Source organism: Octopus bimaculoides, chromosome 2 (genome assembly GCF_046866305.1).
Source record: "Octopus bimaculoides isolate indiv1 chromosome 2, ASM4686630v1, whole genome shotgun sequence".
In the NCBI taxonomy this organism is placed as follows: domain Eukaryota; kingdom Metazoa; phylum Mollusca; class Cephalopoda; order Octopoda; family Octopodidae; genus Octopus; species Octopus bimaculoides.
In genome coordinates, this window is record NC_142929.1 from 37,737,773 (window position 1) to 37,751,386 (window position 13,614).

Genomic DNA, 13,614 nt, shown 5'->3' on the forward strand with positions numbered 1-13,614 from the left:
GAGTAATATAACTTAGCTAGTTCCACAGCACAATAGCCATTAAATATTACCAACATTTTTTTTCATTTAACCAATTATAGCCAATTTTTCTGTCTTTTAGAAAACCTTATAATACTTATCCTGTTAACTTTTCACCTTTTTTTTATTGCAAGTGTTCTAATGCAAACTTTTTAATTTTATTTGTTAAATTTGTAACTAATTATATTGAACAAATCTTCAAAATGTATCAAATTTTTATATCCAGCATAATTTTTTGTTTTATTTACACAAGTCTAACAACAAAGTGGTCTTACAGTACACACTTATCTATCAGTATCATCATTTGCTTTAGCTTATTTAATCACATAATTATAAATAAATAATCTCTGTATGATTTACTTCAGATGGAAAGCCTTACAGTTAGCTATTGAGGACCGTTTGAAACAACTTCAAGATGCCTTGAGGGATTTTGGGCCTAATTCTCAACATTTTCTTATTGGTAAGTTTAATTAATTTGATTTTAAAATGTAATTAAATTTTGACAGGTTGAATTAATACTTTTCTTTTACTACAAATGAAATTTGCATGATATGTTTTTTTTTTTAACACAGTATATTTTGATATTGCATTTTCGAAAATAGTTTTATATTTTATAAACATTAGATTGTGTAAGTATACATAAGTGAAATATTTGTATGCTTGAAGAAGTTTATTCTGAATGAAATATATATTATAGATAAGAGTATCATAGCAAATGAAAAAGATTTAGTTTTTGCTAGTTATAGGTATGTATTCTGTATATATTATTTTCAGCAACCATTTGAAACAAAAGTTGTAATGAAATATTTTAATTTCACATGAATGTATCAGTGAAAACAGTTAATATACAATTATTGTAGAAATTTTCAGACTTTCATAAACAATGCTAATAGCTTTACTTTCTGGAACTAAGAACAGCTGTAATGGATTTTCAGAACCAATTAAAATTTAACTTTAGTATTGTTAAATGCATAAATTGGTTCATTTTGGGGCAGGGTGAGATAGGGAGAGAGAGAACAGTAATAGTGTTGTTCAAGGATGAGAATCCTTTATAGTTTTCTTGAATCAAAGAACTAAGTTGATAGAATAGTTCTGATTCTATGAACCATTTTGCGTGTCTGCCTCGTGAATCCCTCAAAGTTAATGTTTATTCAACAGATTCAGCTTTTATAAACCCACTTGTAGTTATGTATACCAATGTGGGATCCACAAGTTGCAAACCAGGCATTTCTTATCTCATGAGAGACGAGGTGTTGTGATGGTCACTTTTTGCTACTTTCTACACTGTTTATTACCAAAATGTTAGGCTCATGTTCTGTTGAAGTGTTGTGCGCCATCATACCTGATCCATCTCCACTTGTGTCAGTTATTTGCCAATAATACCCATTTGGACATATCAATGCCATTCTTTTTCGAATTTTCCTTGAAGTACATCTTTGAACTACTTCCCTTGTCTACCTCATGTATGGTTTCTTTCTTTCTGCTATAAATGAAACATGTTTGGACAACTGAAGGTTCACCATTTATTTAACATGGACAGTTCTTCCAAGTTATTGTTGCATAATCATGGTTTCAGTGCAGGAGATATTAGCTTGCTTGAAAATACTGACATTCCATCATCTGTTTTACCACTGGATGTACATGGTTTTCCTCAACATCACAAGCACCCAGCATACAAGAATCTGATACTTCTATTCAGATACATAAACAAATGGGAGAAAATATAGAGCACTTTAAATATCTGGATAGTTTCCTATCACATAATGCAGATATTAATGAGGAAATCCAACACAAGATAAAATGTACCAACACAACCTTCAGTTGCCTGAGATGAATATATGAAAATCATGATCTGAGATGAACAACCAAACTTATATTGTACACAGTAGTTGTGCTCGCTTTCCTAAACAGCTCTGAAACTTAGAGAGGCAACATATCTAAAGGCCTTTAGAATATCAGTTTCCCATTTCTCTCTGTTTTAAATGTGTTGTGGCATTATACTCTGTGTAAGCTAATTATTTTCTAAAAGTCATAAATATAAATAAAATATTTCTAGGTATATGAGAAAAATTTATCATTATGCATGTTTAAAACTAAATAACAATGAAATATTCAATAACAATTTTCACTGATTCAAACAAAATGTTAATTTTTATTTAATTAAAAAAATCATTTCAGTTTCAGTGGAAAATCCCTGGGAGCGATCTGTAGCCATTAATAAAGTGCCTTATTACATCAAGTAAGTAATTTGATAATTCTGTAAGATCTTGTAATTTGCTGGAGGCATTGTCATTTCAATATAATAGTGTGCTGCATTAACTCTTAAGGCAGTTTGTCAGCATTTCTAATCAAGCAGTTTGACAGTTTACACATTCATGTCAACATCAGTTTTACAATTTTGGGCAGACAGGTAGGTTCTTAAAAAAGGTCTAAAATGGATAAGCTGTATATTCAATCCAATGTATGTGGGGAGAGGGTCTACATACACACACACAAATATAATTAATATATATATATATATATATATATATATATATATATATATATATATATATATATATATATATACACGTTTATATATTCCTTTTTCAAGATTCTTGATGTGAAGTCGTGTGTTGAAACAGATATTGTTGTGTTTGGGGATGGTCGTGTTGCCAGTTTAGCCAATAAAAACACACGCATTATATATTTGGTGTTAATTTACTTCAGCTTTATTTTATTTTTTACATTAATCGTATGATTAATGTAAAAAATAAAATAAAGCTGAAGCAAATTAACACCAAATATATAGTGCATGTGTTGTTTTTATTGGCTAAACTGGTAACATGACCATCCCCAAATACAACAATATATATATACATATATATATATAAAGTTGTATTGTCCATTGATGATAGATTCACTTGAGTGAAGGATCCTGAAACAGTTTTTAATTGTGAGGAAGCTTGTTCTGTTCTTTTCTTTTGTATGTATTTTGGCCATTGATATCCATGTTTAGTGTCATATCTTAAAATCACTGATTTCATGCTGTTTAAAATTGCTTTTGCTTATATGACATGGATGATCTAAGCTTTAAAACTATGATTTCAAGCCTCCTTTGAACTACATTTATGGTGAAAGGAAGCTGAGGGTTTGGCTATCTAGGAGCATTTAGACCAATTATGTTGATTTCTAAGAATGCCATGCAAACTATTTTCAATGGAAATTTGCTTTGACATAAATAACTTGATATTTGACCCAGCAATATAGAAAGCAGTGAATTTTTCATATTTGATATTATATATATGCCAGTGTCTAGTTTAAGGCAGTGGAATGTTGAAATTGAAGAAAATTATTAAAATAATCCAGATAAATGGTGTTGATTCAAATACTATTCCTTAAAATTCCTAACTTAGAATTCTATCCACAATCTTATTCAGAACTTATTTTACAAATCCAGGATACTTTCATTCTCTCTCTCTCTCTCTCTCTCTCTCTCTCTCTCTCTCTCTCTCTCTCTCTCTCTCTCTCTCACTCACTCACACACACACACACAGTTTTTTCATTAAAATGCCAAATATATGAGATTAAAACAGATTACGCCGGATAGCCCAAACCACTGATTAGCAACCAGTAGTTATCATAGCTTTCTATATTACCAGCCAAACAGAATTTATAGAAAACTGAAGCAATAGCAATCTGATTATAAGTAATAATGTAATTTTGAATTGCAATTTTAGAGGCAGCAGTCATTATTGCAGTAGTTGTAATAATTGTATAATAATCATGGTGCAGCTACAAATGATACTTCATCAATTAATTAGTATTAAGGGGACCAATGATTTAACTACTAGAATAATTTTTATGATTGATTTCCTTTTTTCTGTTATTTTCCCAATTGTAATTTTTTACAACTATTTTATTCTCCACTACAATTTCCCACACTCACACCTTTACAATATTAATTCCTTGCAAGAAATACTCTGTGTGTGTGTATGACCATTCATAATTTTCTCATCCAAAGATTTTCAGTAGATGGTGTCAAATCTTTTTAAATGTTCTTCTCTGGGAAGGAAAGTTTCTTCTAAGTACCTTTTAGGACACTACTACAATGAAAACATGTTAAAAAAAAAAAGAAAGAAAAAAAAATTTCGTAACATAACTTTCTTACAGTTTGATGCTGCTCAGTAGAAAAATACTTGTCAGTTGTAATTGTATATTTCCAGGAGGTTATGAGATCAAATGAATTTGAAGATTTAAATAAGAGAATATATATATATAAAATAAAGCCCTAGTGAGAGTTACAGCTTATCAATAAGAATTAAAATTAAAACACTAATGTGCTACTTTCTAGGTGGTTGATAGTTTTCTTATTCAGAATTGTGTATTTTACTTTTGGTGATCTTAAATGTGTGGGGGACTTTTAATGTCTTTTTCATTTAGAATTCCACAACAAAATATTTATTAGTTTTTGTGTTTGTACTGTCTCTTTACTGTACAAATAACTGTTTTATTTTGTGTATATACTGATTAGTTGTGCACACAGAAAATTACTGTTGTCTCTCCTCATAAATGCACTCACTACTAAAAGTAAATATTTGTATTTAATCTATGACTATTTTTATCTTTGCTGTGGCTGTGTTAATCCACTAAACTGGGATACTTCATCATTAATACTTTAAGGAGGATATACACAAACACACACACACAGTCACATATACATGCTTAAGAGTTATTCTATTATTTACATCATTGTCATTCCTATACTCTGTGTATAAACCAACGGGTATCGTCATGTTTTCCTCTTCTTTGTTTTTGTGCTTATTCTTCATTTAACGTTATAACTACTGCAAACTAAAATAATTCTACTTTCTCATGCAATACACAGTGGAAGACAAATGGCTGCAATCAATTTCTATTTTTATATTCTGTCCTGCCACATTTCATATAATGTTAAAGACAAACTTCCAAAATAATAATTCACTAGTATAATACTGATGTATTACATGTACCAGTATATCATTATTCTGAGATGGTTATCTAAAATTTTTTTCACTGTTCATTTTAATACGATTAATTTATTGTTAGTATTTTTTCATATTTACTGAAATTATGAAATTATACTTATGGATCCCTACTGTTCATTAGATGAAGCTTAAGGATTATTGTGATTACTAACTACATTACTTTATAGTTCTATATGAAGTTAGCTACTGATTTATATTTTTCAGCCATGCTACTGAAACCACTCATTGGGACCACCCTAAAATGACAGAGCTGTTGAATGTTCTAGGTATGTTGCATTTTATATCTTTTATCTTTATCTTTTACTTATTTTTAAGTTGAATACTTCCTGTATTGGTCTCTTTGGTTGAACAGCTAAGTTACAGAGATGTAAACAAACTGAAATCAGTTGTCAAGTGGTGGTGGAAGACAAATACATGCACACACACACACACACATACATGTATATGACAAGCTTCCACACAGTTTCCACTTACCAAATTCTCTCACAAGGTATTGGTCAGCTTTAGGCTATAGTAGAAGGCACTTACCGAATGTGCCATGCAGTGGGACTGACCTCAAAACTAAGTAGTTTCAAAACAAGCTACTTTACCCCCTGTATATGTATCCTACCTATGCAAATAAATAACAATTTTTTTTTTAATTCCTTTTCACTCTTTATTTTTGAACTTTTCATGTCCAAAAATTATGATTTCAAACAAAAAATTTGTGACTCGTAATTATACCAAGTATTCAATGATTTTAGTGCTATTACGTTAATGCTGTTAAAAAGATTACAAGAATCATAGCATTCCACTTGTATATTTTTAAAGAATAATCACAAAAAATTAGCACAAACAAACACGTCATTAGCTTTGAAAAAAGTTTTGCTAGAAGTGCAATAATTTTGCTAAAGTGTGTGTTACACATTACTCTGAAAATTGGATATGTCCATAGCCTGTTGAGGTCTTTCTAAGGTGATTTCCTAAATATTTAAGTTAGATGAGTCAAATTTTTTATGTGTTTGAATATATATATATATATGTGTATGTGTGTGTGTATATCTATATAGCTTTTTTAATCTTATCTTCCAGCTGACTTCAACAATATCCGTTTTGCTGCCTATCGGACAGCTATGAAACTACGATTATTACAGAAGAAGCTTTGTAGTAAGTGAATAATCTATACCTTTAATACACTTGCAGTTTAAGACCTCAATCACAGCCAAATTGATATCCATAGTTTACTATCTTTTGATTTCTGTTGTTTAATACTTTTAGAGATTGTGCAGATAGTAACATCTAGATTACATACTTTAGAGTACTTAGTTCATATTTCAAATTTTACTGAAGTTTTCTAAGACGTTTATCCAATCTGGAGTTGATTAATATGAGCTGCAATAATATTCTAAGATTTGATCAGTCAACAATACCCCTTACAAAAGTGTCCTTACACCTAATCAAAATTAGAATTATTTTTTTCTTTTTTTCTCATATAATTAAGATATTTATTAACTCCTGAACAAACTTAATCTCTTATTTCATCTTTACATCTTTATTTGTAGGACACATTCTACTTAGGAATTCTGTGCAAGAACTTTTCTTTTCTTTTTTTTTTCTTTTTGCTCTGTACTTAAGTGTTGAAGCTACTAAGCACTTGAACCCTTTTAATAGGGTGAAATAAAAGCCTATGGTATGGCACCACTATGTCAGTTGGATAGTAATTACGTCTTGCCTCAAACTATCAACTTTGTAGTAGCATTTTGTTCCTGAATGATTTATTGTAAAGTAATATTCTGCCTGGCAGCTTGGATGTAATTCAACAACCCTTGATAATTGTATTATTTATTTCTTTTACTAGTTTCAGTCATTAAACTGGGGTCATACTAGAACAACTCTCTTCAAAGTTTTAGTCAATGAAATCAATCCTAGTTCCTATTTCTGTTCAGTACTTATTTTATTGAATTCTAATTGTCAGACTGCTAAGTTAGAGAACCTAAATGGACACAACATAAACAACACTCGTGTAGACATAAACACAGAGACACAGACATAAAGACACTTTATCCTCATACTATAGGATCAAACCCAGATCCATGAGATGGCAAAATGAATTTCTTAACTATGTAGCCATACCTGCACATGTATATAATGTAATTATTTGCTAACAGAGAGTAAACATTGTGATATATATATATATATATATATATATATATATACTTAATTGTCAGTATAGACTAGAAAGAAGTTGTGTTTAGTAATGTAATGATTCTTTACTTGGTCCAGAAATAATTTTATAAAAGTTCCAATTTTTACAATTTTTTTTTTATTTTTTCACTTTTGAAATTTGATATAACTTTTATTCTGATATTTTTTAGACTCTGAGAATATTTTATGATGGTAATTAAAATTAATCCAAATTCTTGGGGGTTTATGGATTAGAAAAATATTCAGCATTTCTCTAAATTCAATTACATTCTTTTCAAAACTTCACCCTTTGATTTTAAAAGCTTATTTTTTTTTAAATCTTATACATTTGTATAAAGTTCTAGACTTATTCTGAATCTGGAATCACTTGTGAGTGATTGTATTGAGTTAAAATTTCTTGATTAAAAACATTGGACTTATGAAGTTCCATAAATGTATATAAAGATGTTATAAACTCAGAAATCCCCTGAAATTGGCTCGAGTGTTTATATTTTTGTTCAGTTATCATCTTTTGTAATGAATTAAAAAGATTCCACCAGTCTCTTTACTAATACAAAGTAAAAATTGTTTATAGAGTGCAATGCAAAGGCTAATTGTTTTTTTGTTTTTTTTTTTGGTGGGGGTGCATATGGTTAAGAAAATCCATGAGCCTTTTCAAAACCTCCTGTATTAATAGGAGGAAATTCTCCTCAGAACAGTGATCCAGTCTATATGTTTACAGTAGAGTAGATTCAGCTATACTTACTTGCCCAAGGTACTGCATGAGTGGCTTGAACCCAAAACCACATAGTTGCCCAATAAACTTTTAACAACACACCTATGTTTATATCTAATTAGTTTCAGTGCACACTAGACATTGATTTTATTGATCCTGGATGGCTAAAAAGAGATCTCAACTCTGCTTAACTTTATTATAGCAATGATGGTGAAGGATATAATTTTTACTTAACAAAATGCATAACGAACCATCTGTATTGAAACTGATATATGGAGTTGCCTTCTATTTTAACATGGAGATTACTCCAATTAAGAACTTCGTTAAAGTTTTCACCAAAATATTGTATTATGTACTTGTAAAAATAATCCAATTTCTTCTTGTCCTCACAAAACTGTATATTTTTTTTCAGTGGATCTTTTGGAAATGAGTATGGCAGTGGATTCTTTTGACCAACATGGCCTGAAAGATGAAAATGATAAACTCATTGATGTTATAGATATCATCATTTGTTTGAACTCTATGTATGAAGGAATCGCTGACTTACATCCTACATTAGTGAATGTACCTTTGTGTGTTGACCTAAGTTTGAACTGGGTGTTGAATGCTTATGATGTGTAAGTTGTTCAAAATTGTTTTTCGTTTTCTTTTTCAAGATATAATCTCTACACTTATTTATGATGATGAAATTGAATTTCCAACTTTTGTAGAAAGAATGCATTTTATGTTCCATAATCAAATGCCTTTTGAATTGTCGATAATATTTGAAATATATGAAATGTGTTTAAACTATAACTTTTTTAGTGAATGCTTTTAAATTAAACAAACATGATTCTACCATGCACAAACTGATTTGTGTTCCATGACAGCATCTTGCATTTGTCTATTAATATATTTATTCATATACACATGCATACATGTCAATATTGAGTACTTCTTGTTTGTAAATTCAAACATCATTATCATCATTTTGTGTCTCTTTCTGTGCTAGCATTGGTTGGATAGACCATTGTAAACTGAGACAGTTCTTTTCCAATGCCCTCCTAGATGGGTCTCATCTTACATTCTATTTTGGCTTAGATTCTATTGCTACATGCTCTTCCTAACACAAACTGCTTTACAGAATGTACTAGGTGCATTTTTGTCATGACACCAACACTAGATACTATTTCAGTCCTCTTGACATTACACTGTACTTGCTACCAAATGTTTTATAAATGTTTTATTACGGCACCAATGCTGATAAGTCGCCTTGTCCTTGCTACTCTAGGCAGTCTCCATCTATTCAAGGCAATGTAACCAATAAGGTAAAAAGAAGAGAGCTATGTGAAAAGATGAGCTTGGTTTAGAGGGTAAATGAAGCCAGTATATGATAGGAGAAACAATGTAATCTGCATGACAGGCTGATGTAGGAGAAAGGATAATGCCCAGCTACTTACATGCTAATTCAGAAGTAGATAATTTAGTTAATCAAACAACTGAATCCTCATCATTGAACAAATGGAGCACCATCCATCCATCTATATGCATATGTCTGTGTGTCTCATATTGCCACTGTCTGAACTAAAACAATGACTTTATATATCTCTTGTAAGCAATATGTTCCATAGCTTAGTAGTTTTAATTATGTGTGAAAACAAGTAGAATAAAAGTATATTACTTAAAATATAAAGGGTTGGCAACAAGAAAAGCATGTTGTCATAGAATACAGTCTCAGCAACTTCTGCAAACCCATACCAGCAGACATAAAACCGATGATGGTGGTGGCAATGGCAGCAGCAACAAAAATGATTGTGTGTGTGTTGATGTGTTGTGCTGTGATGAGATTACTTTCTCTTTCAGGGCAGATTTTAGTGAGCATTGTTGATTCCATAACTGATTTTTAATGTTTTAAGTCATAGCACTTATAACAATGCAGTAGTTACTTTATTTGTACCCTCTGTGTGTGTGTGTGTGTGTGTTACACACACATACATACACCTATGTTTGAGTGTGTAAATGCATACACATAAGTCATAGTATTTATAATAATGTGGTAGTTATTGTAGTTATTTATACCCTATATACACATACATACATACACACATGTATGTTTGAGTGTGTGAATACGTATATACAGACAGGCAGTCACTGATTATTGTTCTCTCATTTTCATTTTCTTTCTCTTTGTCCCTTCTCCAGCTACCAGTTTTCTCCTTTTTCCCTTTCAATATCTCATGCCACTCATTCTTCTACTACTGTTCTTTTTATTATTGTTGATATTGCCACCTATACCTGAAGTGTTTTTTTATAACAGTTCTGATACTTGTGAAATGTGTGCATGTATGTTTGTCTGTGTGTGTATATCCACATCTATTTAATATACTTGTAAAGCAACAGATTTATATATTGATGAACAAAACATATATATGAGTGTAAACATTTGATTCTGTATGTGTATGTAGCTTAAATATACATATTTATCGTTTGTTCCATGCTAGCATGGTGAGCCAAATATGTTATTATAGCATTGTTTTCAGCTGAAAACCCTTGTTTTTCAGACATGGGATCCCTTATTTTACATATCTTTACATACTCAAAGTGAACATGTGATGATCATTTGTTGATAGAAGAAATGATAGACAGATATATATATATATATATATATATATGCACACACCTACATACACATGCACATAGTTTTGGTCAGCATGTGGCTGTAGTAGAAAACATTTTGCCAAGGTGTCAGTCAAGTAATGAGGTGAACCCAAGACCACATGGTTGGGAAGCAAATTTCTTAACCACATAGCCATGCCTGCACTTATATATATTTATGTATACACACACATACAAACACACACACATACAAACACATGGTGCAGTGAATAAACTGTCGTCTAAATTACACAGAAATGAAAATAACACTGACATCTCATTTTAACAGATATATTTGCCAAAATTATTTTTAAATATCTTGAAATAATAAAGAGTAAATTTAATCAATAAAATCATCATTGGCTTCAACTACAACCTCCAGACGACTTCAGAATCTCTTGGACAGTCTCCTTGTTTAAGTTGGTGAATGCTGCCATAATCCTTGCCTTCAGTTCACCTTTGGCGTTACGAGTTTTGTTGGTCTCTCACTCTACTGCAACCCACACATAATAATCAAGGGGGTTGCAGCCTGGGGAGTTAGGTGACCAGATGTTAGGGGTGATGTGGTCACAGAAATTGTCTGACTGCCATGACTAGTTTCTCCTGCTTGTGTGGCATGGTGCAGAGTCCTGTTGCCAGACATAGGGTCTTCCAGCAGCCAGCCTCTTGACCAAGAGTAGCACTACCTCCTCCAGGGACTTGATGTAGACCTCTATGTTAAGTCTAAGATGAATGGAGGCATAACATCACCATCACAAATACCATGATGTTGACTAGATGTATGATTTTTATCACATCCAGCACAAATACCAAACAGTACAGCATGCTGTTTTCAAATTTTTGATGGAGTGAATTGCGTCATGGTGCTGTTTTTCTCACAGACAGTGCCCAACTGCCCCTACTTATGTGCAATTTACCCATCGCACCCTGTGTGTATATATATATATATATATATATATATATATATATATATATATATATAGGCACAGGGTAAGAAGCTTGCTTCCCAACCACATGGTTCCAGATTCAGTCCCACTGTGCAAATTTCTTCTATAACCTCAGGCTGACAAAAACCTTGGGAGTGGATCTGGTGTGTCTTTGTGTCTGTTTGTCCCTTACCACTGCTTGACAACTGGTGTTGGTTTATTTACATCCCTGTAACTTAGGAGTTCAGCAAAACAGACAAATAGGCTTAACAAGAAAATAAATACTGGGGTAAAAATTCTTCAAACCAGCACCCTAGCAGCATGGCCACAGTTTACTGACTGAAACAGGTAAAGGATAAAAGATACATATAAAATTTTGTAAACTGCACATTAAAGGTCAAACAATAAAAGGGCAAAGTCATTAAAACATAGGGCAGAATGCCTAGCAGTATTTGTCCCTTTTTTTTTTTTTTTGTTTTTTTTTTTTTGTGCTATAGTTCAAATCTCATGGAAATTACTTTGACTCATCATTCTACAATTAGTAAATGAAGCACCAATCAAATACTGGTGTCAAATTTCTCTCTCTCTCTCACACACACACACATTGTTTTATCAAAAAAGGCATCAGAAACCACCCACTTTTCTCCAGAAATGAAGAAGTTTTGAGTTAGAGACTAGCAAATTTTTCTCGTATTGGTTTCAAATTTTTTAAATCCTTAAATTTATTTAATTAATATAAGCTTATATCTTGAAAATTGTTAACTCCTTTACATTATTTTATTGTGTGACAAACTAGTTTATTTCATGTATTTCGAAATTAAATTCTTATGATGAAATGTGAATATAGAAGCCAACCTCATAATCTGCACTTCCAAATTACAAAAAGCTGTTTCAAATGTCAGTATGCCAAATGAGCTGTGTCTTCAAGGATTGATCACTTAGCAATAGCATACAATAAAATCTTATCATCTATTCTTTGATGTAATGCTTATGTACCATTACTTTTATTTATTGGTTTTAAGGACATATATTATTGTACAGTGTATTTAACTGCTATAGCAGAGAAGAATAGATCAAAACTATTCTTGTGAGCATGTGTGCACTTGTGCTTAACTGTATGTATTTGACAGCTTGCTTGATTATAAGAAATTTTCTTTTGACCATTAATTGAATTTTATGACTTTTAAACATTGAAATTTATAGAACATATTACAAAATATTTATCTTGCTACTTGGTAAGAAATAGAAATCTAAAGGATTATTTATTGATCTTTCATAGATAAAGTAGTTATTTAGTCTCGTTTGATATCTATCTTTGCATGTCATTTTTCTTACAAATATAAGACTTAAGCTTGCATTAAATTATGAAAAAAAAATGTCAGGTGTAATCAGTGATCTGTTGCTATTTTATTGAAGCTATTTCAAAGATAATTCATGTCATCTAAACTTTCATTAACTTACCCCTACCAAGAGAGCTGCCAGGTATCTTAGAGATTAAAGTGGATTTGGAATTCTTGGAACAGTTTTTAGAATATGGAAACTATTAATTACTTAATAAGGTTGTTGTAATTTTCCTCTACATTTTATTAAAGTTGACTGTGAAATCAAAAGAGAGTTATAAAAGTCTTCTTGAATTTTGTTGTATAGTTTTATTTGCATAATCTGTAGGCAGTGGGGTATGTTTAAAAAAATTATCTTAATGTATTTGAGAAGGAAAAGTGAGACGTATATGTAGTTGAAATATATGCGTGTGCATGCATACACAAACACACACACACACACACACACACACACACACACACACACACACACACTCTCTCTCTCTCTCTCTCTCTCACTCACTCACTCACTCACTCACTCACTCAATATGTGTGTGTCATTCTATTTAATTTTCTATGTTGGTCTGTCACCTTTGCATTCACAAAAGAAAAGTTCTGGTATAAAATGGTGTAAACATTATTGGTTGCCAATAAAGAAGTGTTCAGTATGTCATTTTGACATGTCATTTTACTTCATTATAACCATCATCATCATATCTGTTTCTCCATGCTGATAAGGATTGTAGGTGTCTGTAATGCAGCAGCTTTCCATTCATGTTTATCCTGTATTATCGCATCATAATAACTCTCAA

General features: G+C 31.3%; 1 protein-coding gene across 13 annotated transcripts in view; it reads left to right on the top strand.

Annotated features, from left to right (window-relative positions):
* Positions 1-13,614, top strand: part of LOC106873450 (dystrophin) — a 712,951-nt gene that overhangs the window by 641,349 nt on the left and 57,988 nt on the right. For all 13 annotated transcript variants that reach the window (XM_089343243.1, XM_089343268.1, XM_089343278.1 and 10 more), the window contains 5 exons: positions 384-478; positions 2,197-2,257; positions 5,229-5,290; positions 6,096-6,170; positions 8,336-8,540. In XM_089343243.1, the coding sequence (XP_089199369.1) occupies positions 384-478; positions 2,197-2,257; positions 5,229-5,290; positions 6,096-6,170; positions 8,336-8,540 (498 nt within the window). The remainder of the gene's footprint in view (positions 1-383; positions 479-2,196; positions 2,258-5,228; positions 5,291-6,095; positions 6,171-8,335; positions 8,541-13,614) is intronic.